General features: G+C 49.8%; 12 protein-coding genes across 12 annotated transcripts; 7 read left to right on the top strand and 5 right to left on the bottom strand.

The window, feature by feature from the left end:
* Positions 1-948: 948 nt before the first annotated feature.
* P174DRAFT_425838 (glycoside hydrolase family 5 protein) lies at positions 949-2,409 on the bottom strand (the record flags this gene model as incomplete). Its single annotated transcript, XM_024825324.1, has 1 exon — positions 949-2,409. One exon carries the CDS (start codon positions 2,407-2,409, stop codon positions 949-951), a length of 1,461 nt encoding a protein of 486 aa, XP_024677423.1.
* A 317-nt stretch (positions 2,410-2,726) lies between these two features.
* On the bottom strand, positions 2,727-4,732 carry P174DRAFT_455452 (uncharacterized protein; the record flags this gene model as incomplete). The annotated part of the gene is made up of 3 exons (XM_024829324.1): positions 3,152-4,732; positions 2,872-3,079; positions 2,727-2,822 (listed from the first exon to the last, which is right to left on the bottom strand). Exons 1-3 carry the CDS (start codon positions 4,696-4,698, stop codon positions 2,727-2,729), a joined length of 1,851 nt encoding a protein of 616 aa, XP_024677422.1. The 5' UTR covers positions 4,699-4,732.
* An 835-nt stretch (positions 4,733-5,567) lies between these two features.
* On the top strand, positions 5,568-7,172 carry P174DRAFT_516421 (maltose permease; the record flags this gene model as incomplete). Its single annotated transcript, XM_024832333.1, has 3 exons — positions 5,568-5,752; positions 5,810-6,785; positions 6,810-7,172. The coding sequence occupies 3 exons, from the start codon at positions 5,568-5,570 to the stop codon at positions 7,170-7,172; spliced, it is 1,524 nt and encodes a 507-aa protein (XP_024677421.1).
* A 769-nt stretch (positions 7,173-7,941) lies between these two features.
* On the bottom strand, positions 7,942-9,748 carry P174DRAFT_446324 (SDR family oxidoreductase). The gene is made up of 4 exons (XM_024828553.1): positions 9,238-9,748; positions 9,000-9,183; positions 8,663-8,922; positions 7,942-8,602 (listed from the first exon to the last, which is right to left on the bottom strand). The coding sequence occupies exons 1-4, from the start codon at positions 9,592-9,594 to the stop codon at positions 8,276-8,278; spliced, it is 1,128 nt and encodes a 375-aa protein (XP_024677420.1). The 5' UTR covers positions 9,595-9,748; the 3' UTR covers positions 7,942-8,275.
* A 1,916-nt stretch (positions 9,749-11,664) lies between these two features.
* P174DRAFT_379945 (uncharacterized protein) lies at positions 11,665-12,666 on the top strand (the record flags this gene model as incomplete). Its single annotated transcript, XM_024822946.1, has 1 exon — positions 11,665-12,666. The coding sequence occupies one exon, from the start codon at positions 11,665-11,667 to the stop codon at positions 12,664-12,666; it is 1,002 nt and encodes a 333-aa protein (XP_024677419.1).
* Positions 12,667-13,917: 1,251 nt separating this feature from the next.
* P174DRAFT_379777 (MFS transporter) lies at positions 13,918-15,463 on the bottom strand (the record flags this gene model as incomplete). The annotated part of the gene is made up of 3 exons (XM_024822937.1): positions 13,918-14,834; positions 14,875-15,260; positions 15,321-15,463. The coding sequence occupies 3 exons, from the start codon at positions 15,461-15,463 to the stop codon at positions 13,918-13,920; spliced, it is 1,446 nt and encodes a 481-aa protein (XP_024677418.1).
* Positions 15,464-16,578: 1,115 nt separating this feature from the next.
* P174DRAFT_516419 (SDR family oxidoreductase) lies at positions 16,579-18,184 on the top strand (the record flags this gene model as incomplete). Its single annotated transcript, XM_024832332.1, has 6 exons — positions 16,579-16,685; positions 16,748-16,985; positions 17,019-17,030; positions 17,090-17,273; positions 17,322-17,623; positions 17,683-18,184. 6 exons carry the CDS (start codon positions 16,579-16,581, stop codon positions 18,013-18,015), a joined length of 1,176 nt encoding a protein of 391 aa, XP_024677417.1. The 3' UTR covers positions 18,016-18,184.
* Positions 18,185-18,270: 86 nt separating this feature from the next.
* On the top strand, positions 18,271-18,845 carry P174DRAFT_67730 (uncharacterized protein). Its single transcript, XM_024832424.1, has one exon. It carries the CDS (start codon positions 18,429-18,431, stop codon positions 18,732-18,734), a length of 306 nt encoding a protein of 101 aa, XP_024677416.1. The 5' UTR covers positions 18,271-18,428; the 3' UTR covers positions 18,735-18,845.
* A 110-nt stretch (positions 18,846-18,955) lies between these two features.
* P174DRAFT_464999 (fungal specific transcription factor domain-containing protein) lies at positions 18,956-21,330 on the top strand (the record flags this gene model as incomplete). The annotated part of the gene is made up of 3 exons (XM_024830486.1): positions 18,956-19,741; positions 19,793-20,383; positions 20,434-21,330. 3 exons carry the CDS (start codon positions 18,956-18,958, stop codon positions 21,328-21,330), a joined length of 2,274 nt encoding a protein of 757 aa, XP_024677415.1.
* A 995-nt stretch (positions 21,331-22,325) lies between these two features.
* P174DRAFT_435988 (alpha/beta-hydrolase) lies at positions 22,326-24,204 on the top strand (the record flags this gene model as incomplete). Its single annotated transcript, XM_024825970.1, has 5 exons — positions 22,326-22,650; positions 22,702-22,859; positions 22,919-23,021; positions 23,081-23,650; positions 23,819-24,204. 5 exons carry the CDS (start codon positions 22,326-22,328, stop codon positions 24,202-24,204), a joined length of 1,542 nt encoding a protein of 513 aa, XP_024677414.1.
* Positions 24,205-24,245: 41 nt separating this feature from the next.
* Positions 24,246-25,733, bottom strand: P174DRAFT_415098 (cupredoxin domain-containing protein). Its single transcript, XM_024824414.1, has 3 exons — positions 25,078-25,733; positions 24,915-25,018; positions 24,246-24,854 (listed from the first exon to the last, which is right to left on the bottom strand). Exons 1-3 carry the CDS (start codon positions 25,378-25,380, stop codon positions 24,512-24,514), a joined length of 750 nt encoding a protein of 249 aa, XP_024677413.1. The 5' UTR covers positions 25,381-25,733; the 3' UTR covers positions 24,246-24,511.
* Positions 25,734-26,421: 688 nt separating this feature from the next.
* Positions 26,422-27,592, top strand: P174DRAFT_67715 (cytochrome and DOMON domain-containing protein). The gene has a single exon (XM_024832423.1). The coding sequence runs from the start codon at positions 26,602-26,604 to the stop codon at positions 27,568-27,570; it is 969 nt and encodes a 322-aa protein (XP_024677412.1). The 5' UTR covers positions 26,422-26,601; the 3' UTR covers positions 27,571-27,592.
* The last annotated feature ends 121 nt before the right edge of the window (positions 27,593-27,713 follow it).

Raw genomic sequence — 27,713 nt, 5'->3', positions numbered from 1 at the left:
ATTCCCTGTTGTGGTCTCACTTTAGGATCTAAACATCAGCAAGAGAGGAACTGGGAGATATATAGCCGAGAGCGAAGGCGTTATACCTTCGAGAGGGAGACCAGCATTGGCTGGAGCAATTGCCAAAGCTCAGGGAGCTTCAGATCCTTAGCCTGCAAAAGGTCGCATCTGAGAGCCCCCTGTGTGATTCCTTCTGCCAGGTGGCAGGGATCTTTGTGAATTGCATGGTTAAAAAATCCGCCCATGAGATTTGCATACCAAACCACATTGAGCAGCTTATCCAGCGTCCCCATCCTGCAGCCTCCTTGCAAAGCTTCGCAAGTCGGTCCTGCCAAACTCTCATTACGTACCGTATTAATCCAGGTAGATCCATTCTAGTGGGCAGTTTCGGGGCCAATGTCATCCACACCACAACGTCCGGCGCAGCCCAACTTTGCACGAATCCATAGAACTAGCAATGCACTATTGTAATCCTGTATTAAAAATCGACAACAATTTCTCCAGGTTGGTATTCCTGGAGAAGGTCGATAACCTGTGCGCGGAGGTCGCGGCTTTGGAATGATGTTTTGTGGCCGGATCGGTGGTTCATACAATAATCCACGGAATGCGCTTTGGCGATGTGATACCAGGGCCTTTAAGCGCCTGGATATTATTTTGGGGATCAGTGGCGATCATACCAAATATGTTGATCCAAGAGTTGGGTACAGTCCTTTCTTCGGAAGGCGAGCACGTCGGTGGGAAGGATGAGATCATGAGAGATCTAGTGTGGCCATGGCATACGTATGGTTTAGTCTGGTGAAGAATGAATATTTGAGGGAGCATGCTATTAATGCTTTCGCTACCAATCATCACAATAAATGTCTTCGCTCATCCCAAAGAGAGTAGGTAGCACTGAAATATCTCACAACCAGGTCTGTCGATAAGATGGCTGTATAGGATGTCCAAAGCCTATCCCTTGAGAAGCCCTGCATCCTCCTGCAAAACGCGATTTAGGCCCGTCCTCTTCACACAGCTCTCGAAAGCAAACGACCGAGCCAGATCCTCTATCTCTTGCTCCGTTTTACCTCGGAACAGCTCTGCAAATTCCCAACCCAGATACTCACTCAGCAGACACTCTCTAACTGCTCGCTCGACCTGACGGTCGAACGTCCAGACGGGTGGATATTTCTTCTGCCCTAGCTCGGGCCCAACCATTTCCCGCAAGCCCTGGAGAAACGGCTCATAGACATGTTTGACGGACTTTCTATCTGTGCAGCCCCAAAAGTCCAGCCCGAGACGCTGTTTCTTCGCCACGAACGACGCAATGAGCTTCATATATGGCGACTCGGGATCAACATACACCATCCCCTGGTACCCGATATCCTTGTACAGCCAGATGCTCCAGCTAATGTCAGACTCCGCATATATCCTCAACTGCTCCCTCAGCACGCCCAACCTTGCCTCATTCGTCGCCTCAGCATCCTCTTCCCGCGCATCAGGATACACAGGCCCAAACTCGCCGTTCCAGATCGGCACCCCACGCTCTCGCATGAATTGCACCTTCCGCTCAAACTGCCTCCGCAATTTAGCCTTTTGCTCGTCCGTCCCCGCATACACTTCCTGCCCGGGGAACCCCATCTTGGCGTAATCATGGCACGCATAGACTGTGTTGGGGAGGACAGTGGTAAACCGCGAGAAGTCCATCGCGTAGGTATTTCCATCCACGAAGAGGATGTGGTCAGGATCCACGGCGCGGATGGCTCTCTCGACGCGCTCGTACCACGAAATCAGCCGGGTGTGCTCGGGATCTGCGGGCTCGTTGAGCGGATTGTACCCCGCTATTACAGGATCCCCCGCGTAATGCTTCGCGATCTCGACCCACAGATTGACCATCTGGTCCTGGAAGACCTTGAAGTCCCAGAAGAGGGCGCGGGCAAGCCCGCTATCGCTGTGCCAGTCTTGATTCTGGCCCCCGGGGACGGCGTGGAGGTCGAGAATAACGTACAGGTTGAATTGGCGGCAGATGTTGACTACGCGGTCTAGGAGGGCGAAGCCAGCCTTCTTGATTACGGCGGGGTCGGTGTCGTCGATGAAGTGGCGGTAGTTGAAGGGGAGGCGAAGGCAGTTTAGACCTAGCGAAGCGAAGAAGGCCGCGTCACCCTCGGTGAAGGAGTAGTGGATTAAGCGGTCGAAGAAGAATTGTGCCTTTTCAGGGCCTAGCACGGCGCTCATCTGGGCACGATGCTCGTGTTCGTGGCCGCTGTAGCCTGTGATGAAGTTTTCCATGTTCAGAAAGCCGCCCAGAGCTGCGCCCTTGAGGACGACCGGATTGCCGAATGCATCGACAATGGATGTGCCGGAGACATGGAGGAGGCTGCCTTTGAATATGGGAGTATTATGCGTGGTTGAGTCGTTGACCTGAGGAGACATGGCTGATTGACTGCAAGGTAGGTGTATCGAGTTGAAGTGGGAGGTGCTTTGAAAAGGGAGATAACGAAAATTTGGCCCTCTTTTGAGATAGCGACTCGAGGGAATTATTTAACTTCTATCTAGTGCGATTCGCATCGACCCATAAGGACTTTCCATTCTGTATATCTTCCCCTCATCCTTCAGAGCGAGCGATACTCCGCGATAGTGTGGAAATGGCGTCCACAGTCATGCGACATCCCTTTTCGCCACAGATTGACATTGAAGTTGTCTGTAAAATTATACTGGATAAATGAGATCAATCAAGGGTAAATGCACGGCTAAACCGCGTTGGGGTCGGTAGGTCTATCATGCTCTGGACATTGAGCTGCCTTTTCGGAAACCAGTGTTGAAGCGCTACTCGAAGGTTCGGCTGGCTACACGAATAAATTTATTGATGATGTTTTAACATATATATGATTATACATTGTCCAAAATCCGTACTCGCGCCCAGAGTAACTCCAGTATCGGGCGCATGAACCTGCAGTCCGCGGACTCCCCCTCCCAATACCGGTTTAAATCGATCGCCAGCGCAACCGCATGTTCCCAGTTCTCAGGCAGTATCAGAGGCGATGGAACTCCTTGTTCCAAAGAAGATTGTACCACCGAAGCTGCAGCCAGCAGGATCAAGGCACTTCGATTACAGGACCGAATCAGACACACCGTGCCATGGTGCCGATGATAGAATCCCGGCTGATTTACATACATCCTCTCCACATGACGGTGGAGCCCTTTCTGGACGAGGCTGCGGAGTAAAGGACTCTGTCTATGGGTATGCTGAAAACCTGTACGGTTGATTGCTGCGTCTACAAAAGGCCAGTAGATCATCTCGTAGAAGTTGAGGAGGTGTCCCCTCAAGATGAAATGGCAGACATCGTCGTTTCCAGGTGGAGCTTGGAGTGAGAGAATAGTCGGCAAGGCTGTAACCCATTCCTGAGCTTGCTCCTCATGCTCCTCCGTCGCCTTGGCCAGTTCCTCCAGTAAGTCAGATTCCGATGGCACGGGCATGTGGAGAATGGAACTGGCGACTCGGAAATGCAGCCGCCGAAGAGAGATTTCGGACAAGTAAAAGTACCATGCAAGACGTTCCCGCTGTGCGATCTCATCCATGGCCATGGCGGTAGGATCAGAGGCAGGAATCACCTCGTGCGATTCCGGCGGGGTAGGGAAGAACGGCGGATAAATGGCCAGTTCTGCCTGCGAGAGAGCGAAGTCTGGCGCTTGCAGATCAAGGCGGATCTCTCGTTCGGATTTCCAGGCGGACCAGTAGATTGCTTGCTCCGCGATGCGGTTGCTCTGCAGTGGCACTCCGGATCCTTTCCCAGGTCGAAGGAAAGAAAACTGTTGACAGCACGCCAGTGCCTGTAGGAAGTACCTCCACGCATGCTCCCGCTGGAAAATACTCATCATGTAGACCCCGGACAAAAACAGACATTGAGCCTCCCTCAAGCCTCCCGAGCAGAAGACGCTCCCGATGCGCTTCTGGGCCGCCGTGTAAAGGGATTGCGCAGTCTGGTAGACCTCAGTACCGGGGTGTGTCTGGCACTGGGCCTCGCCAAATGGAGTGGTTAGTGTCCCCAATGCGCAGACTAACAAGGCCAGGCACGAGTCGGGAGACCAGTCGATCCCATGCATGGAGATGCGGGTAATGAGGCGGCGCGTCTCGCGTTCGTTAAGGATCGGGTTCTTGACATGGACATGTGTGAAGAATCGGTCCACGGCTGAACCAGTAAATTGCGCATTGAGATCAACCGCTGCGAGATGATTGGTGATGTCGGACCATGCTTGCGATGGCTGCTCCTGCATTCCAGGGGTGGTAGGATCGAGCCCGAGACATTGCCACTGAAGGATGTTCTCTAGCGGTTGAACAAGTACCCGCGCTGGGTCTACCGTCTCGACTTTCGAGGTTACCGTCGACTTGGGTAGAACGTTTTCTGGTGATTTCGGAAGAAAATCCGTCGAGGCGCCCTGGGAGCGCAAGATGTGCTGTTCGATCTCGTCCAACCGCTCGAGAATTTTGATACTTGCCGGGTCGTAGCTAGAAAGATCCACGGGTGATTGGATGCATTTCGCCCCGACCTTTAGGCAGAATGAACAGGATGGCTTGAGGTTGTCGCATTTGGTGCGTCGAGCACGGCAGACCTGACAGGCTGTGACGGCTCGCTTCCGCGGATACGCAGCATTGCCTCTGGGGGCGGGTCTTTTGGACGTCGTAGCTGGGATTGGATTCGGACTTTGCGGGGAGGATGGCATGTTGGTGAGAGTAGACTATGTGCGTCAGTGCGTTGTCTGGTGAGGAACAAATAGCGGAGAAGTGACCATCGCGGAGTATCGCTTCTGGAGGATGTCTTATATCGTGGTCGAATTAAGGTTCGGTGAAGAATCGGCTTCCCGAGCAAAAGCGAGAGCAACGAATCAAGTCCGGACGGCGCGGAATGTCGCTCCTTAGATGGGTCTGATTCTGGAACTAGACCTGAAGCAGATCAGGCACTCTTGTGCTGGATATTTCGAGTAATCCTGGCAAACAGAAAGCATTATGACTGTTAGATGGAAGGATAATCCTTGCCCTGGGTTGTCTGCCTTCAAATATAGCTCAAACTGTTCAGGTTAAGTCTATCTGAAGCATTCAAATTCGACGGCATTATTAACATATACGTCTAATCAGTTGGTGAGCCTATATTATTACCAAGTCGACTTTAATTACCACCCTATAGATAGTCTGTATTTTACAGCGGAGGATGGTGGTCACTTGTTGAGAACCAGCCATGAGCCATCAGCCACCGTCCACCTGGATATGGTTAAGCGGAGTCTGTCTAGCCGAAAATCTGAGTTCCGGTTGATAACTTTCTGGGTTTCTCCGCACGCAGACAACCCCAGATCATCCGGGGGACCGTGAATCTAGCTACCTCCATCGCCCTCAATTACCCGGAGATGGTGCAGTAAGTTTACTAACTCACGGCTCCTTAGTTATCATGGTTTGCAGTGACATCTTAAGGGCATGTGGCCGGTTATTCTCCTGACGCCTTGCGCAAGATGTCCTGCATAAAGAGACCGTCTCTCTCGCCATTATGCTACTGGAGATCGATTCCACACGTACCACAACTTCATATAACAAAGACAACATGGAAGTCAAGGATCTCTCTGTTCAGCATGAGGAGGCTGTTGGTCCATCTCCAATCGCCGACAAGAAAATGCACACCACAGCCGACAATGACCATGAGCATTCTCTGACTTTTCAAGATGTCTGGAAGCATCATAAAGGACTGATCGGCTGGTCATTCTACTGGGCTTTTTGTGCTATTGGCTGGTATGGCCCTATCTATTTATGTCTACGGAAAGGAAAAAATACTGACCGGGATATCAGGGGCTTCGACTCTCAAATCAACGGCGCCATGATCTCGGTCCCATCCTTCCGGCGCGACTTTGGCTACATCTTTGATAACGAGCCGGTCTTGCCTGCCAATTGGCAGACAGCCTTCAACGTCATCAGCTCTGTGGGAGGGTTCTTCGGTGGCTTCATCTGCAGCTGGCTAGCCGATCGTGCGGGAAGGAAACTCGCCCTGCTAGCTGCCATCCTCCTCTGCGCCGGTGGCTGTCTTGGAGAAGTCTTCTCCGTCTCTCGGGTCGCCTTCCTCATATCCAAGCTCATTCTCGGAGTTGGTCTCGGATTCTATCTGACTCTCGGGCCACTAGTGTGCAGCGAGATCGCCCCCGTTGCGATACGTGGCCTGTCCACTGCAGGCATCAACCTCGGCATCGCTATCGGCCAGCTTCTCTCAAACGCCGTCATCAAGGCTTTTGGCTCGCGGACCGATCGCTGGGCGTATGCCGGCCCGTTCGCCGTCCAGATGATCTTCACCGTCATTCTACTTTTCGGTTTGCCGTTCGCACCTGAAAGCCCATGGTACCATGCTCGCAAGAATCAACCCGAAAAGGCGCTCAAATCCCTTCAGCGGCTCTGGGGTGAGGACTTTGACGCACAGTCTAAGCTCAGCGCGCTGCAAACTACCATCGAGGAGGAATCGCTGCAGAAGAAGGCCAGCTTCGCAGACTGTTTCCGCGGCACCAATCGTCTGCGCACGGGTGTCTCGGTGGGCGTCTTTGCGTGCCAGCATTTTGTCGGCATAATTTTCGTCCTGGGCTACTCGACCTATTTCTTCCAACTCGCAGGACTCGACGAGGCACACTCTTTCGATCTCGGAGTTGGTGTTACGGCCTGCGGAGTCGCAGGGAACATCACCAGCTGGTTTGTAGTGGAGCGCGTGGGTCGACGCCCACTCTTCGTCGGCGGCATGGCGGTATTGACACTCCTCCTCTTACTGATTGGCATCGTGGACGTTGTGCCTACCGGTGCAGCCAAGTAGGTGCAGGCCTCCTGCACCGTTATCTACGCGTTCGTCTACTTCCTCACCATTGGCGCCATCGCGTTCGTCCTACTAAGCGAAACCTCGAGTCCGACTCTACGTGCGCGCACCACTGCCTTGGCTACCGCGACTCAAGCTGTGTTTGGGATTGCGATGAACTTTGCTGTTCCGTATATGGTCAATCCGGACGAGGGCAACTTGAAGGGCAAAGTGGGGTTTGTGTTTGGTGGGTTGGCTGCTGCTGCTACGCTGGGAAGCTATCTCTACATTCCTGAGTTGAAGGGCCGAACGTTCATTGAGATTGATACCTTGTTCGCGAGATGTGTTCCACCACGGAAGATGGGTGTTACTGTGTTGGAATGAGATGTGGACGGTACGGATTGCGCAGAAGATGAACGCTATGACAACAGCAGAAATATGTGTCCTTTGTAAACTGTACTCTGAATAATATAGCCTATGCGCTATTGCCGAATAGGATGGCATTGATTACATTGTGAATATGGAGTGTTGGTACGTAAACAGCTGATCCAGTCGTACTGACAACGATATTTGACTCGTTGTAGATGGCAGTATAAAGATAGGTGTCATAAGGAGCTACAGGTGCACTTCCGCACGTTTGAGGCAACGTTTACTGGGTCGACGGACGCGAGTCGGTTTGGGCTGCCGAAATTCTTTTTCCATTTGAATATCGCGTATGCGACCCTGAGAAGCAAGGTGGGTTAAGCGGGGTCCGAATGTTGAGGCAACTAGAAGTTCATCCTATATTCATACACACCAAAGTGCTTCGATGTCCATTCAATTTTATCAGGTAGCATGAGCCTTATTAAGAAATCCTTCAGTGACTAAGGAAATTTAAAGCCGCATGGGCGTCAGGAACGATACGCAGACAAGAGCAGCAATTTCTGGTTACCCTGGTTCTGCGTAGGTTTTGTTTAAGCAGGATTGGGTCTCAGCTGAATATCAAGGGGTATAATGAGGTTTACCGACAGGTGTGGGCCAATGATCTTTTGTCTAGTTGACCATATCATGATGCATCAACTCGGCCGTCACAGGAAACTTTGTTCACCAAATATAATTGACTACAGGTATTTTACTTGCACAATCTGTAAAGGACGATCTTGCTCACGACTCGCTCGAGAATATATGTATATTATGTAATCTGATATATACTGATGTCAGGAATAGATAGGTTTCTATACGAATATACGGATGTTTGATCGAGCAGGGCGAAGCTTGTACCTTAATTCCCTTTGGTATCTTGGATTTTTCCCAAGGTCAAGTTCGGGTTGGTAGCATACCTCAAATAAAACCTAGAAATTGAAGAAATTTCTCGACTTGGCGTATAAAACGAGTCCTCTAATCGCCCTTTTGATAATGGTAACTTGACGTTCAAAAGTAGAGGATAGCCTATAACCAACTTCACGTGCTCATGTAAAATGCTCACTTAAAATTGCTTGGACCTGGCTTTATTGAGTTAACGCTCGCCGAGGTGGAAGGACACCAGCGTTCTCGAAGGACCGGTAGGTCTCAACCCAGGTGTCCAGTGTCTTATCGTTCCGCTGCCATCCGAATTTCCTCGCCTTATTTATGGACGAGATTGTCAGCCAGGATTTGCCCGTGGCCCAGTTCATAAACCCCCAAGTAGCCCAGTCGAAGGCCTCAATCTTGCCACCATACTTGGAGACAATTTGCTCCCAAATAGAACGCTTATCTCTGGCCCATTCAACCATATTGATCTCGTTGGCCAAAGTAGTAGCTTGTCCACCAGCCTTCTCAAATTTAGGTTCGGGAACCTGTCCCTGTATGCTTAGTACTGAAATGGCCGGTAAATGCATGATGGGGTGTGTACGAACCTCAAGACCAAGATAGGCAGCAAAGTCCTGCCAGATATACTTCCACACAAATACGTCACCATTGGCATGGTTGAAGGCCTCATTTTTGCAGTGATCATGACTGGCAACCCATACCGAGAGATCTGCAAGGCTTGGAGCATAAGAGTTATCATCAATGGAGTTCCAGAAGTATTTGTTTCCTGGGAATGCTGCAGGTTGATTCAACTCTCGGCAGATCAACATGTAAATAGCAATTGTCAACACCTCGGACATTCCATTTGCTGCGGATCATTTAGCTTGGATCTTTCTTTCTTTTTTAGGGGATTAGGGTAACAAGAAATGGAAATTGCTCTCCTACCATGAGGTGCGTAGCCATTGATAGCATTGGGACGAATGATGTTGTACGACCAGCTCTTCCGTCGACTTTGAACTTCCTTCAAATAGTCTTCCTGAGGGTAGTAGAAATTGTATCCCTTATCGTCATACCGAGGAAACCACTCCTCCAGGGGCACCTTCACCGGTCCCAGGTGCACACCGTAGTACTAGATCAGTTATGTCAATACAGTGATTCGTGTTATACTGGAGCACTGGCATACCTTTCCGCCTGTTTGAAGGCACACTCGCTGCAGCAAAGGACACACTGCGTCCACTGCATCGAGGAAGTTGCGGAACAAAGGAACATTCATTTCCCTGAGCACACTGAAGTCATCATTGTGGACGTACGAAGTGAAGAAGGCGTGTGTAACATCCGCGCAGATATCCCGTATTTTGGCAATAATTTTCTCGACCGGATCGAGAAAATCTATTGCTATGAATTCTACTCGCGGGTCGGTCCAACCATTCGGAAGAGGCTTTCTAGATGTCACGATTATCTTGCTCCTGAAAAACTCGTAAGCATCTTGCGGCCCTTGAGATGGACATAGGCTATCAAGCGCAAATTGGGTGTCAGTCATACCACTCCTCCTTAGGCTGGCGTACCAGGTGCTCGATTATAGAGTACCCGCTGATGCCATTGGCACCGGTGACGAAGGCAATCTTCGCACTTGGTAAAGCAGTCATGATTCAGGATTAATCGAAAACGTCACTTGTTCGAATGTTGCTGTGCCCAGTCTTTCTTGCCTTCCCTCATTACCTGGCGCTCCGTTTTATAACTGGCCTCATCTACCTTCGGCTCAATATGTCCGTCGATTTTAGTCTCTTCCGAACACCCGAGACGATACGAGGGCCGGATACAACGGCATGCTAGGGCATTTTGGATCAGAGGGATCATGTCGGCGTTAGCTTTGTCTTCGGAAGCGGAATTTGACGTGTTTGGAAGGATCTGCCCCAAGGCACATAAATTCGAAAATGCGTTGCTGAAGTATCCGCCGGAGAGCGGACGGGCGATATGCAGGCCAGCCACCCGAAGAACGTATCAGAGCTTGTACCATAGTATATTGACTGGGCAGTCTTCATGCTCCACAGAATCTCAGAACCAGTGGACGAGTCAGCGTAGGACATTGATGATCGGCACGGCTGTGGCTGGGCTTATTCAAACCATTTACTTCTATCCCGTAGTTTCCATGGGTCCGCTCCAAGTAGTGTATCCGCTTTTGCGGGTAGCAAGCATTTCCGAGCCAATTCCGTCAACTAAGAGAGCTTTCCCCGATAGACACCTCCCGAGCAACGGTCCGGCGATATGACATCGGACTGATACTTCCGATACAGGTCCCATTAGTGGCGGATTTGTTTATCAGTATCCAGGCCGGCGCTGGGTCAGGCTCATTTTCCCTGGGATTTCCCTAGAAATTTTTCGTCTTCTGCAAGGAGACCTACGAGCCGCGATCCTGAGAGCCAAAGGCCGTATATCGAAGAGTGCTGACGGTGCACTTACTTCACTCTCTCGTCTAGTCTAGCGACGCCTGTCAGTTAATCGCGTTTCTTTCTGTTATGGCAGCATAGTGAAACCATGATCCTGTACTCATTCGGGAAAGGTGAGGCCAATATTTGGTTCCGAAATTTATCTGTCCTATTTGGCCAGTTGACTGGGGGAGCTCGCGTTGGACCGAGCAATGTCCCACGGACGGTTGGTGGTTTCCTATACATCCCCGACAATAGCATGGTCGTGCTGCGAGGAGTAGCATCCCAACGCTCTACGAAGAGCCAACAATGTCGTGTATGCGACAGATTTTCCCGCTGGTTAGGCATTTGGGACCCAAAAAGTCGAACCCATGCAAATGCTACTCTTTATGAGGTAGAAAAGTGAGAGGGAGGAGGCAAGTGAAGAAAAGATATAGGAAACGGCGTGGTACAGGCAATTGCGGGAAATCTGGCTAAATAGTAAAGGGTCCGCAAGAACAGAACCAAAGGCAAATGGCCAGCACAGGCGCCTGGGCGACGATAAAAGTTCGCCTGTCTAGAATGCATTTATATAGTAGGTGAGGATGCTGAGAAAATCACATTAGTGATCTCCAAGACGCCCACCGGCAAACAGCACCGTCTCGTCTGTTGCTCTGAGACTCTGGCATACTTACACCTGTTACAGAAGTCTATTAGGTCAGTCAGGCGAAAAAGGCAGAGAATCCGAATCCTCGAGCTTCCTATATCTCGAACTGCGCAAAAGAGACGTTACGGAAGGCGGCGATTTGGAGACTTCTGCTCCTCTCGACGCGAGTAGCTGCATCTTTTGAAACATGAGTTATGCTTTATGGTTGACTATATCTCCTATATCCATTAGGCCAATCAAATAGTCCTGTGCTGTTTCACGGGATTCGGCATCCTATGCGTGTAGGTCGAATTTGGACGAAATTCCGTAGATAGCTTAGATCGGCAATTTTTCCTTGGAAAATCGGCTCCTACCTAGCTGACGAAGCCTGGATTACCTGAATATCTATGCTTGCGAAATCGGATGAAGACTAATCGTGTTATCCACAGCTTAGGCTTTCAGTATAAATACGCTTCTGTAGTTCAAAGGGGCTTCAGCAAGCAGGGAGAATTGAGACGATCCTTGCCGTCTGTATCTGACAATGTCCTACTTCACCAAGATGAACTTTAGGTCTCTCGCTATCCTGGCTTTCTGCAGTCAAGTATGCTTCGCCCGCTCCTCCCCTTGCCTCGTACCAACAACCAACCACACACTCGCTTCAACCTCAATAATCTTCCAACTCGACAAAAACAACACTTGGTTTGAGAACATCTTTGTCCGACCAAACGGAAACCTCTTAGCTACACGCTTAGACCTTCCGGAGTTATGGTCCATCACCCGAGGTCCCAACAACACCGCAGGATCCGGTAGCCTCCTCTACACCTTCCCTAACGCTACCAGCCTCCTTGGCATAGCACCCATAGACCACGACACCTACGCGGTCGTAGCCGGCAACGTCTCAATGTCCACATTCACTGCCACCCCAGCCTCCTTCGCGATCTGGACCATCGACGTCACAGATCCTGACCATCCTATTGCCCGCCCCCTCGTTCGCATGCCCGAAGCATCTTTCTTAGACGGCATAACCCGCGTCAACGAAGACATCTACCTCATCACCGACGCTGTAAAAGGAGAAATCTGGCGTCTGAACATAACGAGCGGAGAGTACTCGGCTGGCCTGTCGAAGAGCGTGATGTTGCCTGCATCCTCATCCAGCACCAGGATCGGGGTTAATGGGGTAAAAGTCCGGGACGGCTACGTGTATTTTACTAGTACCTCAAAGGGGATTTTTGGACGGATACCCGTTAACAAGGACATGGTGCAAACGAGTCATATGGAGATAATCACCAGCGGGCTCACGCTTGATGACTTCTACTTGGCGCAGGATGGAAGGGCGTACTTAGCTACAAACAGTGAGAATAGGCTGTTTGAGGTGTTGCCTGATGGGAAGGTCCGTCTTGTTGCTGGCGGGTTGAATGAGTTGACGGTGGCGGGCTTGACAGCTGTTACGAGGAGCCAAGATGGAAGGACCCTGTACGTTACTACAAATGGGGGAATGTCTTCGCCAGTTTCTTGTACGATGGTCGAGCCGGCGAAGATCGTGGCTGTGAAACTATGGTAGATTCAAGGCATCTGGTTGGCCTGGTCAAACAGAATTCTGCTGGTAGTATGGATGACAGCTTCGTATACAGAATGTATTCAGCGTAGAGACAGATTGAATTCCAATCCAATTCATCTTGTACATAGCCCCTCAAGTTGTCAGATGACCTTCTTGCGAATAGTAGAAGTAGTAGCGCTTGTCATCGTAGCGGGGAACCGTTCTCCTAATGGCACTCTCACAGTTCCAATATGGACACCATAATACTAATCCAGGTCAGACGGATATTTCTAGGGGAATGGGGTTGACATACCTTGCCGCCAGCCTGGAGGCACACGCGCTACAGCTTGGGGCACGGCATCGACGGCGTCAAGGAAGTTGCGACCAGGGGGACTTTCTTTTCCCGCAGCAAGTTGAAGTCATCGTTATGAACGTACGAAGTGGAAAAGGCATGGGTTACGTCGGCACAGATGTCCTTCCCCTCCTGGCCTATATGCACCATTCCTTGTACCTCACCGTGGGACCAGCCCACAAACGGAAGCCTCGCTGTACCTGACCATAATATGTCATACTAGAACTGGAAAGACAAGGGGATCAAAGCTCCGTAGTCCTTATTACTATAGTCATTTTCTTAGGCAGCGGTAATGTACTATTTGCCTAGATTGACATGGGGCAATTTCAGTCAATCATCACCTCTGCACCACCAGTTGCGGTGAATTACAAAGGAGAAGGGTGCAGCGATTGGTTGACACCAGAGCCTGTTGTGAATCGAGGCTCTATCAAGTAGGCAGTAGAGTTTCGTATATCGAACTTATTCTGCACTGAATCAGATCGATTGGAGATCAATCTGATATTCAACTTGTATATAAAAGCTCATGCTTTCAGATGTGAGTTTAAGTATAATCAACCTTGCCCAAAATCAAAATATATTTCAATGAAAGCAAAGCGGAGATGTGTCTGGATATTAAGCTATAAAATCTTTTTAGCATTTGCTACTTGCAAAGATTAACCTCATAGACGCTCGTAATAATCCTATTATCCAGAAAGCAGACTACTAATCCCAATCTTGTATCCCTTTATACTAGCTTTGACCCTCACAGATTGGTATGTTTTATACCAGGATGGCCAAGGATGGCTCAGGGAGAGATCCACTATAGTTATACTAGAAAAGGAAGTTCCTTGCAGGACACGCAGACCTAATAGCTAATAAGGCTCGTTGGAATGTTGCTTCGTGGATATGGCACATAGGCTTTTCCTCTGTAGCACCCCGTCCTCCTACATTAGTCGATCTCGTTCTCTCCTCGAAATTATTGGACTGCGTTGGCGAATCTTCCATCCATATCGGTAGAAAACCAGCGGAATTGGAATGAGAGCGATTTCCAGCAGCGCCAGCATGGTCCCCGAGTACTCAGATCCCCTTCGGTGATACATCTGAGATCCAGCCAAGGGCAAAACTCCCCCAAATATGTACCGCACCATTGAGTTCCCGGCCAGAGCCGACGCGGCATAAATTGTGTAGCTTCCGGCAAGGTAATTGGTAGCATAGATGAATACCAGCCCATTTCCCAGACCAAACGGCACCCCAGCTAGGATCGGCCAAATCCAGTGGATTGACGGCCGCGCCGTCCACGAAAACCAAATTTCGCCGATGGGGATCAATATGCTCCCGATGCAGACCGGGCTGACAGACGCTTCTGGCGAGATCTGTCCAGTCAAAGGGTCCCGCGGGTGTAGATTGATCAGCGTGCGCATCAAGGGCTCTGCCAATACCGCCAGCACAACGCCAACGCCGATCCCGCAGTATCCCAGCCCTGCCAGCCCGGGAGACCAGCCTCGTTCCTCTTCGAAGACGATCGGGTATCCAACAAAACAGAGGAACAACACCGCGTACACAACACCTACGTAGAGATTCCAGAAGAGGCATATAGGCTCGAAGACGGCCATGGAAAAGGGCCGTGCTAGGTTCATTCGAAGGAGTTTCCAACCGTTGTGGCTAGTGTCATGTCGGCTCCACCACCGGAGGTCTTCCGTCTCTTTCTGCTTTTTCTGTGTCTTGGCCCGCAGGATTGCCGGTGCATAAGTTTCTTTAGAAAACGCCAAAGCGACGAGGCTTACTCCGGCACAGACGAGGACAACCCAATTGGTCCATCGCCAACCGAGATACTGGTATACGAAACCGCCGATGATGGGGCCTCTCAATTCACAAGTCTCAGGGCAAGAAGATGGACATACCTAGTACAGGCCCATTCATAGCCCCCAAGCTCCACAGACTAAATGCCAGAGCACGGTGCTTCTCACTGACGACGTCATTCACTGTGCCAGGGGCGCTTGCAATCGTTGCACTCCCGAAAAATCCACTAAATACACGGCTGACTAAAACAGCCGCCAGGTTGGGTGCCAGTGCCACGGGTATCATTAACACTGCAAAAAGAGCAGTTGTGACTAGGTAGATAAGGCGGCGTCCGTACATCTCTGATAGGGGAGCCAAAATCAGACAGCCCGCAGCCAGTCCCAGTAGGTAGGTCGTCAACCCAAGGAGGACCATCGTCCGAGACTCAATGCCAAACTCTTTCTGGATGCCAGGTACTCCGGAAGTGTATGATGTAGAATACAGGATTCTGAGGTGGCTGAGTCAGTTTGGGGGAATATAGTCAGTCGAAGGAAGACAGGCCACAAACACGCAGGTGGTGGAGAAAGAAACAGCGCCAACAATAAAACTTCGATACCAAATGGACCAATTTCGAGGATTTTCTGGGTCATCCGGCTCCCAGTCGACTTCGAAGTCGGGATTGCGCATGGGTGGATCGTATTGAACGTCCATTTCGGGACGTGGGTTCTGGATTTGGGCTTTGGCCTCGTCCTCACTGAGGCCAATCGTTTATCTCTGAGACGATATGGTTCCGGGAGCTAGGTATGGACACATAGCATGAGCATCGACAGGGCAATTCTTAGTAAATCGAGTTACGACTGTTGGGTATTTGACGTGATAGGCCAGACAAATGCAAACGATATTCGGGTTTAGCAGAAAGACAGGGAACTTAGAACGAGAGTAACGCTGCTAAAAGTACAAACTCCGTGCTCTTGAACTGCTTGGTGGAAGAAGACGTGGGATGCGAACAGGATTCGGGCCCCGCGAGTCATGTCTTTGTGGATGATCTGCTACAGCTTCATCAGTCTATGGCTCCGAAAGAGAATGTAGGATTCCAGAGTACTATACAAGGCAGATTGGGCTCGACGTCTAAAGGTGATTTCGTACAGAATACACCGTAAGTAAGTGTTGCCTGCAGGCTTAGCCTATGGTGCCGAGAGTCCGGTTGAACTGCAAACTGCCCTCATGTGGCCACTTCCGACACGGCTGTCCTTCGATCACCTGGTCTTCCATCGTTCATTCAGCCTGGAGTCTACATGGAAATCAAGTGGGGCTTTGACAAGTCGGTCAGCATCCTTTCAACGGTTAAGCAGGTTATGAACGGAAATTCAACGGAATTCTTTCTCAATAACCACGGAGGAAAAGGAACCATTGTGAGCGACCCACAAACCCTCGATCCACTCAATGTCTTCGGTCCATGTCAATCAATTCGGAACGCTCTTGATGGCATCTCTTAGAGGGGCTGCATGCTGAGAAACGACCGGCATGAGCAATCCGGACAAGACAACGCCGTGGTGGATTCACTTGACTCACTGAATCGACGCAGCATAGCTACAAACCGGCTACCCTCAAGATGATCAGCAATCTGACACCCCATTTTCAGCATGAGCTCGGCAGCGATGCCCCATCGTCATCAGCTCCGGACAGATTCCAGTTCCTATATTTCCGTGTCCTTGCATGGAACAAGCAAGGTAGGTGATTCAAAAATCGACATCACGCCCGTGTTGGAAGTAAGAAAAAACCCACCGACAGACACAGAAGTGACAGCATTTCGAGTGCGATACAAGATGCAAATGGGCCTCCAGTCTGAAAAGCTAGCTTTTGTTACCGGTGCCAACGGCATCAGCGGCTTTGCAATCACCGAGCACCTCGTTCGACAGCCCAGGGAGGAATGGTACGATAAATGTCCTGAGCACATGTTGAAAGGCAAAAAACTAACAGCGTCCTTCGCGGTAGGTCTAAGATCATTGTGACATCGAGACGACCGCTCCCAAATCCCTGGATCGACCCGCGTGTCGAGTTCGTCGCCCTCGATTTCCTCGCTCCTTTGGAGAAGATCATTGCAAAGATGAAAGATATCTGCGCCCCGGTTACGCACGCATTTTTCACGTCCTACGTCCACAACGACGATTTCAGGGTCCTCCGTGAGAAGAATGTTCCTCTGTTCCATAATTTCCTCGACGCGCTGGATACTGTGTGCCCGAGGTTGCAGCGAGTGTGATTGCAGACGGGTGGCAAGGTGAGCGTTTCAACGGTTTGATCATGGCCGGAGTCCAAATAGCTGATATCGTGAGCTAGTATTACGGAGTGCATCTCGGTCCTGTCAAAGTTCCTCTGGAGGAGGACTTTCCCCGTTACAATGACCAGGGGTACAATTTCTACTACAGTCAGGAGGACTATCTGCGGGCAGTTCAGAAGCGACGGCGCACCTGGTCGTATAATATTATCCGTCCAAATGCCATAAATGGATTTGCACCTCACGGTGAGTATTATACATAAGAGCATAACAGATTTATTCTCCCTGTCTCAGCCATGAATGAAGAGCCAGCTCTAAGTGATCCGCGATTCTCTAGCAAACAGCATGTCGGGGCATTAACCATTGTCATCTACATGCTTATCTGCCGTGAGCTTAACGAGCCCGCCAAATTCCCCGGCAATGAGTACTTCTGGAACTCCGTTGATGACAGCTCTTATGCTCCTAGTCTTGCTGATCTTTCAGTCTGGGCCGTAAGCCACGACCACTGCAAAGATGAGGCCTTCAACCACGTGAATGGTGATGTCTTTGTGTGGAAGTACCTGTGGCAGGACATTGCGGAGTACTTTGGCCTTAAGGTTTGAAGTATTTCCCTTCCCTCGGTAGAGAAACCCAGGAAATCTAACCACCCCTACAGGTCCCTGAGCCCAAGTTCGAAAAGGCTGCTGGTCAAGCTGAAACCCTAAGCAATGAGATTGACATGGTGGAATGGGCAAAAGATAAGAAGGAGGTATGGGAGAGAGTAGTCCAGAAGTACGGGGGCAAGCGTGAAGCCTTTGACTGGGGCACATGGGGGTTCTTCAACTGGGCTACAGGTAAGTCATGGCTGATGATCTCATCAATCAGCAAGGCTAGGAAATTCGGTTGGCATCGGGTTGATAAGACACTCGACACCTGGATCGAAACATATCGGTCATTTGAGAACGCGGGTGTTCTTCCGTCGCATAGGGAGTTGTTACAAAATAGTTAAGGCTACTGAAAGACGGTCTCGAAGAGGATCGACGGGTACGACTCGTGCATCATCACATGGGCGAATGTATTTGACCGGGATGAGGTTCCAGTCATGCACCTCAGATTCCTGCCCAGAACGTATTCCATATCCTTTGGATAGAAACGGAATTACGTGAAACGCTGAGTCAACATTAAAATAATAAGTAGATAGATAGTTGGTTTAGACATCAAAAACATTGTCAGACGGAGATGTCCATTCATAATTCCGACAATTCCGACAATTCCGTGGACGCAAGAGTCCGAACACAAACTCGGCAGCCAAATGCCGATCAAGTGGAGTCAATGGGGGATTTCCGGATGTTCCATCCCAAATTCTTTTGCACCAGTTGGTGATTGCAAATTACAGTCTCAAAATCACTACATCACTGCAAGATGCCCAGCAAACCAGCTGCACCATCAGGGACTGGAATGACAGGATCTTGGCTGAAAGACAAAGGGACTGCCGATAGGCAGCATCCCCAGCACGAAGACTCGCACAGCGATGGCAACGACTTGGATCACCCGACTCCAAAGCGGCGAAAAAGAGGAAAATACGTGTCCATGGCATGGTACTGTGAATTCCTTCCTGTTACTTTCTTTCATAAGTCAGTGGATACTGATCCCGACAGTGACCAGTGCCAACGGAGAAAAATCAAAGTAAAACGCCCCTGCCCCAGCACCACGGTATGTAACTACTAAGTGCTGTTGTAGTGTGACGGAACCCTTCCCTGTCAGCCTTGTCGCCTGTATGGACGGGGCTGTGGTAGGCAAACCGTTGACTTGCGTCGTCGGAGGACGACTGGGCATGAGACGATGGAAACCCGTGGCAGGCAACCAGCAATATTGGCACAAAGTTGGAATCAGCAGGATTACGGGTTCGTTAACTTCTCCTGCTCTCCAAAATCACGTCCGAATATCAAATGAATTCATCTAGGTCCACAATTAAAGAAGTATACAACCGGCTAGAACAGGTCGAGAAAAAAGTAAATCTCATTCTTTCCGCCATACTTCCCAGCGGCGATGGAGGCGAACCAACCGAGTCAGAAGCCAGCTCTGTAGCTACGGAGTCTGACAATCTTGGATGTACAGAAACCGGCCCAATCAGTACCGCCAGGGGCCAACAGCCGGGGCATATCCAGCTACCGACCTTCACCGGCGAGACTTCCATCGGATACGCTCTCAATCAGGTAACAAGCAATCTGGAGAAAATGCGAGACAAGTTCAGTATCATGAACACTCCGCCCCCACCGCAGATGTCTACTCCTGCTTTGACGCCCACACCGGACAAAGATGATCTGTGGGTGAACAAGGACATTCGAAGCTTCTTGCGTAACCATGATATTGAGCCTAACAGACCACAATGGGATAACCTTCTGACGGTATTTTGTAACGAAGTCCATATTATGTACCCATTCCTTCATTTGCCGACACTATGGGACCGATACAGGAGCTTTGTGGATGCTTGTTCACCTGAACCCACAAATCCAAGTGTTCTGAATCAACGGGATGACCAAGTATCCATCTCTCAAATCATGATGTGTCTGGCAATTGGGAGATGTACCGAGTCTCTGCGAATCAACAGTGAAGATCGGCACTCAGCTGGTTGGAGTCTCTATGCAGCTGCCATGGACCTCTTTGGAGATGTGCTTAGCATTTTTGCTGAGTGTTCTGATCATTTGTTGGTACTGCAGGCTCTAGCATTGGCGGTATTATCTCTCTCCTCTGACTGAAAAATGGAGCTTTGCTGACTCTCTTAGGTTGTCTATTTGTTTCGCTTGGACATAACAGCCAAGGCAGAAAAGCTCTTGGCTCTTGCCATATCCCATGCTTATAACATTGGTCTGCACAGAGCGAAGGTTGTTAATAACACCTTGTCAGTGTTTGAGGCAGAGATGTGCCGGCGACTATGGTGGAGCCTTTTTATACTGGATCGGCGCTTGGCAATTGACACCAGCCGTCCGTTCTTGATCCAAGACCTCAACGTTGATACACCTTTGCCTCAAGACCTCGACAACTCGTGGCTGCTTCATCACAGAGAAGACCTAGCCATCAGGCAACATGTAGCTCCGCAACCAGAAAAGGCACTGAACAATATCACCCCGATCCCTTACCTACAGGCGATGGTCACTTATTCGAGGGTTCTAGGAAAGGTCTGGGAGGCCATTTACAGTGACCCTGAAATGAATTCTGCACCTAGTCGGCCTCTTTACGAACCCCTCGAATATATACTTTTCTTGGCCCAGAAAGACATTCGATCGGAATTCGCATATAATGGTAGTGGGCAGTGGAGGACACAATTTAGCTCATCGCCATGGTGGCTGGTCAAGCAGCAAGTACTCATGCGGATGGTACGTCCTTCTCTATTTTGAACACGGCTCCCCTACTGACCGCGTCCTAGCGATGGTTATCACTCCACCTTCTGATACGTAAGCCCATGTTACAAGGGAGAGCCTCCCTCCGAGCGTCCGGACTCGACGCCGAAAAAAATGACGTGACCTGTATGCAGATTGCGATCAGAATCATTGAAGAATGTGGTTATCTACTTGAGGAGAAAGCAACTTACGCCTTTCCGTTCTTTCACTACCTGCTAAGCGCCACAATCGTCTCGCTTGGTCTCATAATCAAGGAGCCAACCTTCAAGGTTTCTTACGGTCCTACCACTCTTCAGGCAGCTCAGATACTAAAGTCCTACTGCCGCAAGACATGGGTTTCCGGGAAGCTGATACGGAGCGTGCTTCGACTGAGCCAGATGGCATTGCAGGTACTAGACTGTCCCAAATCCTTCTCCTGCCGTGATCCACATGCTCCCCAGAAGAAACCCCAATCCATAGAAAGGCCTGGAACCCCGTTGCACAGGCTCTACGGTGAAGATTCCGATCAGAACCTGCGACATCTCTCGGACCAGCAATTTGTCCCAACTCAAGGGCCTGGCAGGAACAAAGATATGGACCCCAACTGCCCCACCATCTCCAACGCGCCGCCGCCGTACACAGAATCTACTGGGTTAGGCAACCTGGTGGTAACTGATTTCGACTTCAAAGAGAGCTCTCAGCCAGCCTCGCCCTGCGAAATTACTGCTCAATTTAGGGCTTCGGCGAACTTAACCCAGTCAAGCGATAATGATACCGCCAGGACAGGGGAAATCCTTCTTGACAGGTCGTCGATGGCTACATATCAAGTGTCCACAGGAGCGCGGGCTGATACTGGTGAGTGCGTGGCTGGGGATATGGAATGGCTCGAAGCACTATTTGGGAATTATCTGGATTCAAATCTTATTATTCGAGAGCATGATTGATTTGAGCTTGTAGGCTTTTGCTGTGGTTAGGCAACTCATTGGTTGGCCTGGCTAGGTCTGTCAGCGAGGTCCACTGTTATCCTAAGATGTGTCCTAGGATTTGTCAACCCGCATGACAGAGATGAGAATGGTGACACACGCCAAAAAAGAAGAAAACAGATTTCTGCTGAGATTTGTGAGACCTACTACCAGGTTATCCTACCAATTTATGTCTTGAACTAGCGGGAAATGTCTGTTTTACTATTTCCCCACCCACAAATATTGATGTTTATGCGCCTCAACACTCTGGAGAAGATCATGTTCTAATTCTGACTTTTGCCCTCATTATTGGTATCGAAATCGTCATAATATGGGTCTCTAGAGACCACTCACAGGAAGCACAGCGACCAAGGGCACTTGTGCTGATTTAATCAATCCGAAACCCCTATTCGCAAATGGACACACTGCAAAGCTATATGCACCGAGACCATGGTCTTCGTAAACTCACGCCTATCTTATAATGTGATCGTTTGTCTTTCTGATCGTATTCTCAAGTCCATTACGTACTGGACCAAACGCGAACAAGCTGCGCTCTGGAAGCCCTCCCCTTGGTCATTCATCCTGCAGTTCTACCTTCTGAACGCGGCCAAGGCTTGTATTGGTAGGAAAATAAAGTGAACACTAAGCTCAGATTCCAAGAACGAACCATTGTTCTGCCGGGGCGTAATGTTGCTTATTGCTGCTCACAGTGCAAAATAAGGTTCCCTTGGTACAGGTGAAGCCGAGATTGGTGTGGCCAACATAAGGATCCTACCAGCCGCCTTATTGCAGTTTACCATGAAACAGGCTTAGATCTCCGTTTTCATCTATCAATTGCAAACAATGAAGTAATATCACAATGTCGCAAGCCTTCCATCATTGTTCATCTACCTATAGAAGCCGGGTAAGCCCAGCTCTTACTCAAGGTTGTATTTTCCTTGCTCAACACAGATGGCTCTATCTTCTACTTCTACTATATGCACACTATCCCTAGGCACCGTAAACAAAATTCAACCACAAAGGCCATGGCTTTTAGTCTTTTATCCTCGGTAGCTTTCCTAATCACAGCAACCATAGTCGCAGCAAACCCAACTGTGACCATCTCATCAGGCATTGTGATAGGAACTACAGTTACGCCAGTTAATCAGCCAAGCGCTACTGCAGTAGTAAATGCTTTCTTGGGTATTCCATTTGCAAAATCCCCACCACAGAGATTCTCCCCTCCCGAAGAGCCGGAGCCATGGTCAACTCCGTTACAGGCACAGCGCCTGGCACCATCATGTCCTCAACAAAATATTACAGGTTAGCTTTCCCTTAAATCATAGAGGAAATAATACGGTCTGCTAAAAATAGTAAATGATTCAGTCGACAGCCTGAGCTTGGAAAGGCAACTGGCACTTACATCAGCTGGAGATATTCAACAGAGCGAGGACTGTTTGTATTTAAATGTATATGCGCCACAAAATGTGTCTTCATCAAGCCTAACAGAAGTCATGTTCTGGATTCATGGGGTAAGTCGTCTGCACCAGTGATTGCAGTTTTTTTCGCCGTAGTCTGACCTATTCTTAAGGGAGACCTGATTAGCGGCTCTGCGTCTCAGACTTTGTATACTGACTCGCCACTACCAATTACTGAGAACGTCGTCCTTGTTATTCCCAATTACCGTTTAAGCAGTATGTTGCATACCCAGAGTCTCCCTTTATAGCATTGAAGGACTGACTCAGGCCTACAGTGTTTGGCTTCTCAAACTCCCCGGAGATTCCTTCGGGGCAGCAAAACTCTGGGTTTCTCGACCAACGGCTTGCTCTCAATTGGACTCAAAAGAATATCCAACGGTTTGGTGGTGATCCAAGCAAGGTCACAATATTTAGCGAGTCCGCTGGCGGCTGGTCAGCCAAGCAGCTTCTTGCTATACCACCTTCGCCGCTCCCATTTCAAGCAGCAATTATCGAATCCGAGGCACTTGAATTGCCTGGAAATGGAACTGGAAACTACCAGAATGTTTCGCAATATTTCAATTGCACTGATATCGATTGCCTTCGTAACGTTTCGATGAACAGCATTCAAGACTATGTCTCGAAGAATAATCTGTTTTTCAAACCCGTTGCCGACAATGTGACTTCTGTCTCAGATATAAGAAGCAGCATCAACAATGGCACATTTGCTAACGTATCAATGATCATTGGGACCAACAAGAATGAATTAAGCAAATTAGTGTACCTAATCTCAGGCGATGGCACTTTCAATGTGAACCAAACCTTGGACAACATATGCGCCGCACTCCACCTACAGATGCCTACCTGTAACTTTTTTATCGGGCAGCTTCAGAATTTGGTGGGGGTAACTTGACTTGGCCAGACATTAGCCGGTATGATATCATTCTCTCATTTCGCTCTGAAGAAATGGAAAGGACGAAGGCTAATACCAGCGAATAGCATTGTTACAGATACAGTCTTCACCTGCCCTGCAGGGGCAATCGCCAACTACACAAGTGGACATGGTCGCAAGGTCTGGCGATACCGTTACTCAGCTTCTTTGAATGATACAGGAACATTTCCTGGCGAAGGCGCGGTTCATGCATCTGAGGTACCGATAGTATTCGGGACCTATGCAACTGAGAATGCAACGGACCAGGAAGTTGCCCTCAGCAAGTATATGCAGCAGGCATGGGCCAGCTTTGCGAAGAACCCAGACGGTGGGCCCGGATGGCCCCAGATGGGTACGAATGGAGGTCTTGAACTGGCTGATATTGGCAGTGGCAATAGTTCTGGGGAAAACAACATCACATTCTGGGAGGCGGACAGTTACTGTGACACTCTTCTTGGGTATGCTGAAGTACTGGGATTTGCATGGTAAATGTGTTATTCTCAAGCCTATCTTCAAAAGAATATGGGGAACGGCAAAATGGATCTCAGTTTACTAATATACACTTGCTAACGTGTCTCCATAAAACTACCTATTACGTACAGCATGTGAGGAATGCTAATTAGATAATTCCACTCCTCCATCTCCCAACAGCTGTGAAAAGGATGCCCCTGCGTGGCTTATAGGCTGTTAAATCAATATCGACGATACCAAAATAGAAATACCGCAGATATGTCCGCTTTTGGCGCCGCCACACCTGCAGTAAGAAGCAAGTAAAGGCATACCCAGGACTCACAGGTTAGGATATAAGCATAGCTGCAAAAACAGACAGGAGCATGACGATACTCAGAGACGACCAAGAGCAAAATCTTGACCCCTCACTTGTCGGGGAGGGGCTTGAACTCGAAGTAGAAGTAGCCGTCGAAGTCGAACTGGAACCGGAATTCGAACTCGAGCTTGTTGTAGCACTGCTACTAGTAGAGGAGCCAGTGGACGTCATAGTTTGAGAGGTACCGCTGCTCGTCGTGGACGCAGTGCTCGGTTTTCCTAATGTGCCACCACCAACCGCAGCAGGTACCGTAGTATCTCCTGCATCCTTTGCTGCTGACTTGAATGCATCAAGAGTATCTGGGCCATTGCGTCTGCGGGGTAGGAATACACAGTCAGACACATGCTTGTTCTCCGGGCGTTGTCATACTCACGGAGGATTGATGACCCCGACCATACCAGCCTGGCAATGTCCGACTTGGGGACAGTAGTACCAGATAGGGTTGGTATCGTTAACAGTCAATGTAAAGACCTCAGGCTTTGGAAGTAAAGGTATCAGTATGCTGCTTTTCCTAAAGACTTCACTGAAGGACTCACAGATTCTCCGTCTGTGGCTGGAATAAACCCGCTGAAGAAACTCGACTGGTTAAACGGGTGGCACGGTTTTGAAAAGGCACCCTGAGCCACTGCATGGTTGCCCGGGTAGAAGTGGAACTCGACTTTGCTTCCGGGGGAGACTGAAAGAGTGTCTGGATCGAATGTGAGACCATGCTCCCCTACATCAACAGTGTGGACAGCACTCGCAGCCGAGGATGATGTAGTTGTTGCTTGGCCACCGGACTGGGCATAGATGAGGGACAGCCACGACATGGCAAGGATGAGATTCAGCGCTCCGGCCATTGTTCCTATGCACTAATTGAACTTGTCCTATGTGGTAAATGAGGTTGTTCAATTCTACCCGTATGGTCCCAATGCCGATTTATAATCTTGCAGGAACTCGTACTAGCTGTCTCATAAGAGAATAAGTCCTCTCGTCATCATCCAGGAAGACCAGAATACATGCGGTTGCATGATCACTGGAGTGAAAGCCAAAATAAGAGTTACCCCAATGACAGTATACCGGACACTGCGCCACTGTACATAGACGCAAAACTCGGATCACAGGACACGAGGTACAGACTAAACCCGTGGAAGCAGTAAATTGGTGGGAGTGTCGAGCTATTTTTAGGGCTGTACAGTACCGACAACTTGGTGGACCAGCGACACCTTCAGTCTTAATAGGTTGGAGTAAAGAGCGCTAGGACAAAGGTACATTAAGCTTCCTATGTAAGTAGGGTCATTGCGGCGATGCTAGAACCTAGTCAATGTGCTTGTCGCCACCGTGGCGCTCAACCCCATGATCTGACCATCCCAAACTCAATTGTAGTTGTTGTGATGGGATATATACTTTGACAGCATGTTGCATTTGTGGTTCCCTTCTTTGTACCATGGAACAGTGTGTTCTCGCCGGGATCTATATCAGCCCACCAGCAATATCAAGATGGAGGTACTCTGTGTTGTCTTACGCGTTGCAATATGATTATTCCTCATATGGCTGTGCTGTGCTCATCCAGCTTCGACCATCTATAAAGCAACATACAGAAGGTTTGGCACTGCCCTGCTTCTGCGCCATTCTGATGGGGACTGAGCCGACGATTGCTTTGCTTGGAGCCCTTCAGAAATGGAAGTTTTCTCTGGGATATGAACGCAAAGCCACAAGCTAACCACACTTGGAGGCTGTAGAAGGTTACACGTTCACACTGCTTTGCTTACTGAAAATAAGCATGCAACTTCCAACTGGAGTTGTATTTCGCCAGCCTCATTTCATTATACGTTGTTCGTCGTGGATAGTCAGGTTGCGTCCACCGGTCTACTCCAGTATTCGGATACAATGATTATTGTATACTGTCTCTGTTGGTGCCTCGCCATGTTCAACCACGCACTCGGCCAAGTCCAAACCTTTACTCCTGCAGGGGAAAAGGCAATAGCATACAGCGTAAATGTCCCTGAATCAACTGCCAGATCCGGCTCCGGGCCCATTTTCATTCAGATGCGATCCACCAAAGAGGTGCAGTGGTTCGCATGGGGTCAGGGGCCGTGATGCAAGGGGCCAATATATTCGTCGTCTATGCGAATGAGAACGATATCACCGTCTCGCCGCGGTTGGGAGTCGAGCACGTTGAGCCTCTGTACAACCCGCAAGCTCGATTCTCGATCCTCAATGGTAGTGGAATTAGCAATGGAACCTTCACGGCGAACATACGGTGCGATAGCTGTATCACCTGGCCAGGGGGCCATGAGGATGTCACAAGCACATCAAGCCCGTGGATATGGGCCGTGAAGCACGGTCCCACGCTAGGTTCAGACGGCGTCTCTGCGACTATCACTCTCCATGACCTCTCAGGTGTTGCAACCGTCAACATGAAGCAGGCAACCGGTGGCAGCTCCGAGAATCCATTTCTCGGTGGATCGATGTCGTCGAATTCCAGCTCCGCGCAGGCCGTCCAGACGGTCAACTCGGAATCAGTCAGGAAGAAAAGAATCGCACACGCCGTCCTCATGATAGTCGCTTTTGCTCTCCTCTTCCCGCTAATCGCCCTTGGAGTCCCTCTTTTCCCATCCCCCAGGACAGTGACTATCCACGCCTCGCTGCAGCTCTGCACCCTCGCGCTGGTAATCGCGGGATTCGGCCTCGGCATCTCAATGGCCAAAAGCCTGGATCTCACCGGCTCCTACCATCCCATTATTGGCATTGTAGTTGTTGCATCACTAATCCTGTTCCAGCCAGCGATGGGCCTCGTCCAGCATTGGTATTTCCGCCGAGCGGGGAAGAAGAGTATCGCCGCCTATGTACATCGGTGGCTTGGTCGTACGGCTATCACTCTGGGGATTATCAACGCGGGGCTTGGATTTCGTCTCACGGGCATTGGGACTTCTCTGGCTCCTACTGGGGCGGTCATTGCTTATGGCGTGGTTGCTGGGCTCGTCTGGGTTGGCTATGTCTTGATGGTTAGCTTCCTCTCGTACAGGAAGCGTCAGTCGCGAGCTTAGGTCTGTCAATGTGATTTGCCATATCTGCTTATGTATATGCGTTCTATGGTATCTGCCGGTGAAGCTGGCCAGGGGTATAGATCGCTCCTATATCGTATCTTATGAATTTCGCCCAGAAATTCAGATCATTGTGGGTCTGCAAT

The sequence above is a fragment of the Aspergillus novofumigatus genome, assembly GCF_002847465.1.
Source record: "Aspergillus novofumigatus IBT 16806 chromosome Unknown P174scaffold_12, whole genome shotgun sequence".
In the NCBI taxonomy this organism is placed as follows: domain Eukaryota; kingdom Fungi; phylum Ascomycota; class Eurotiomycetes; order Eurotiales; family Aspergillaceae; genus Aspergillus; species Aspergillus novofumigatus.
This window is presented reverse-complemented; position numbering and strand designations above follow the sequence as displayed.

Excerpts from the sequence above, each read along its gene's own strand:
- P174DRAFT_67715 (XM_024832423.1), top strand. The coding sequence starts at position 26,602 with ATGGGGTCAGGGGCCGTGATGCAAGGGGCCAATATATTCGTCGTCTAT.
- P174DRAFT_67730 (XM_024832424.1), top strand. The coding sequence starts at position 18,429 with ATGCCCAGCAAACCAGCTGCACCATCAGGGACTGGAATGACAGGATCT.
- P174DRAFT_415098 (XM_024824414.1), bottom strand. The coding sequence starts at position 25,380 with ATGGCCGGAGCGCTGAATCTCATCCTTGCCATGTCGTGGCTGTCCCTC. Across the intron at positions 25,019-25,077 it reads CAGCCACAGACGGAGAATCT|CCTGAGGTCTTTACATTGAC; the intron begins GTGAGTCCTTCA and ends TTACTTCCAAAG. Across the intron at positions 24,855-24,914 it reads GTCGGGGTCATCAATCCTCC|ACGCAATGGCCCAGATACTC; the intron begins GTGAGTATGACA and ends CCTACCCCGCAG.
- P174DRAFT_446324 (XM_024828553.1), bottom strand. The coding sequence starts at position 9,594 with ATGACTGACACCCAATTTGCGCTTGATAGCCTATGTCCATCTCAAGGG. Across the intron at positions 9,184-9,237 it reads GCCTTCAAACAGGCGGAAAG|TACTACGGTGTGCACCTGGG; the intron begins GTATGCCAGTGC and ends TAACTGATCTAG. Across the intron at positions 8,923-8,999 it reads CAATGGCTACGCACCTCATG|CAAATGGAATGTCCGAGGTG; the intron begins GTAGGAGAGCAA and ends AATGATCCGCAG.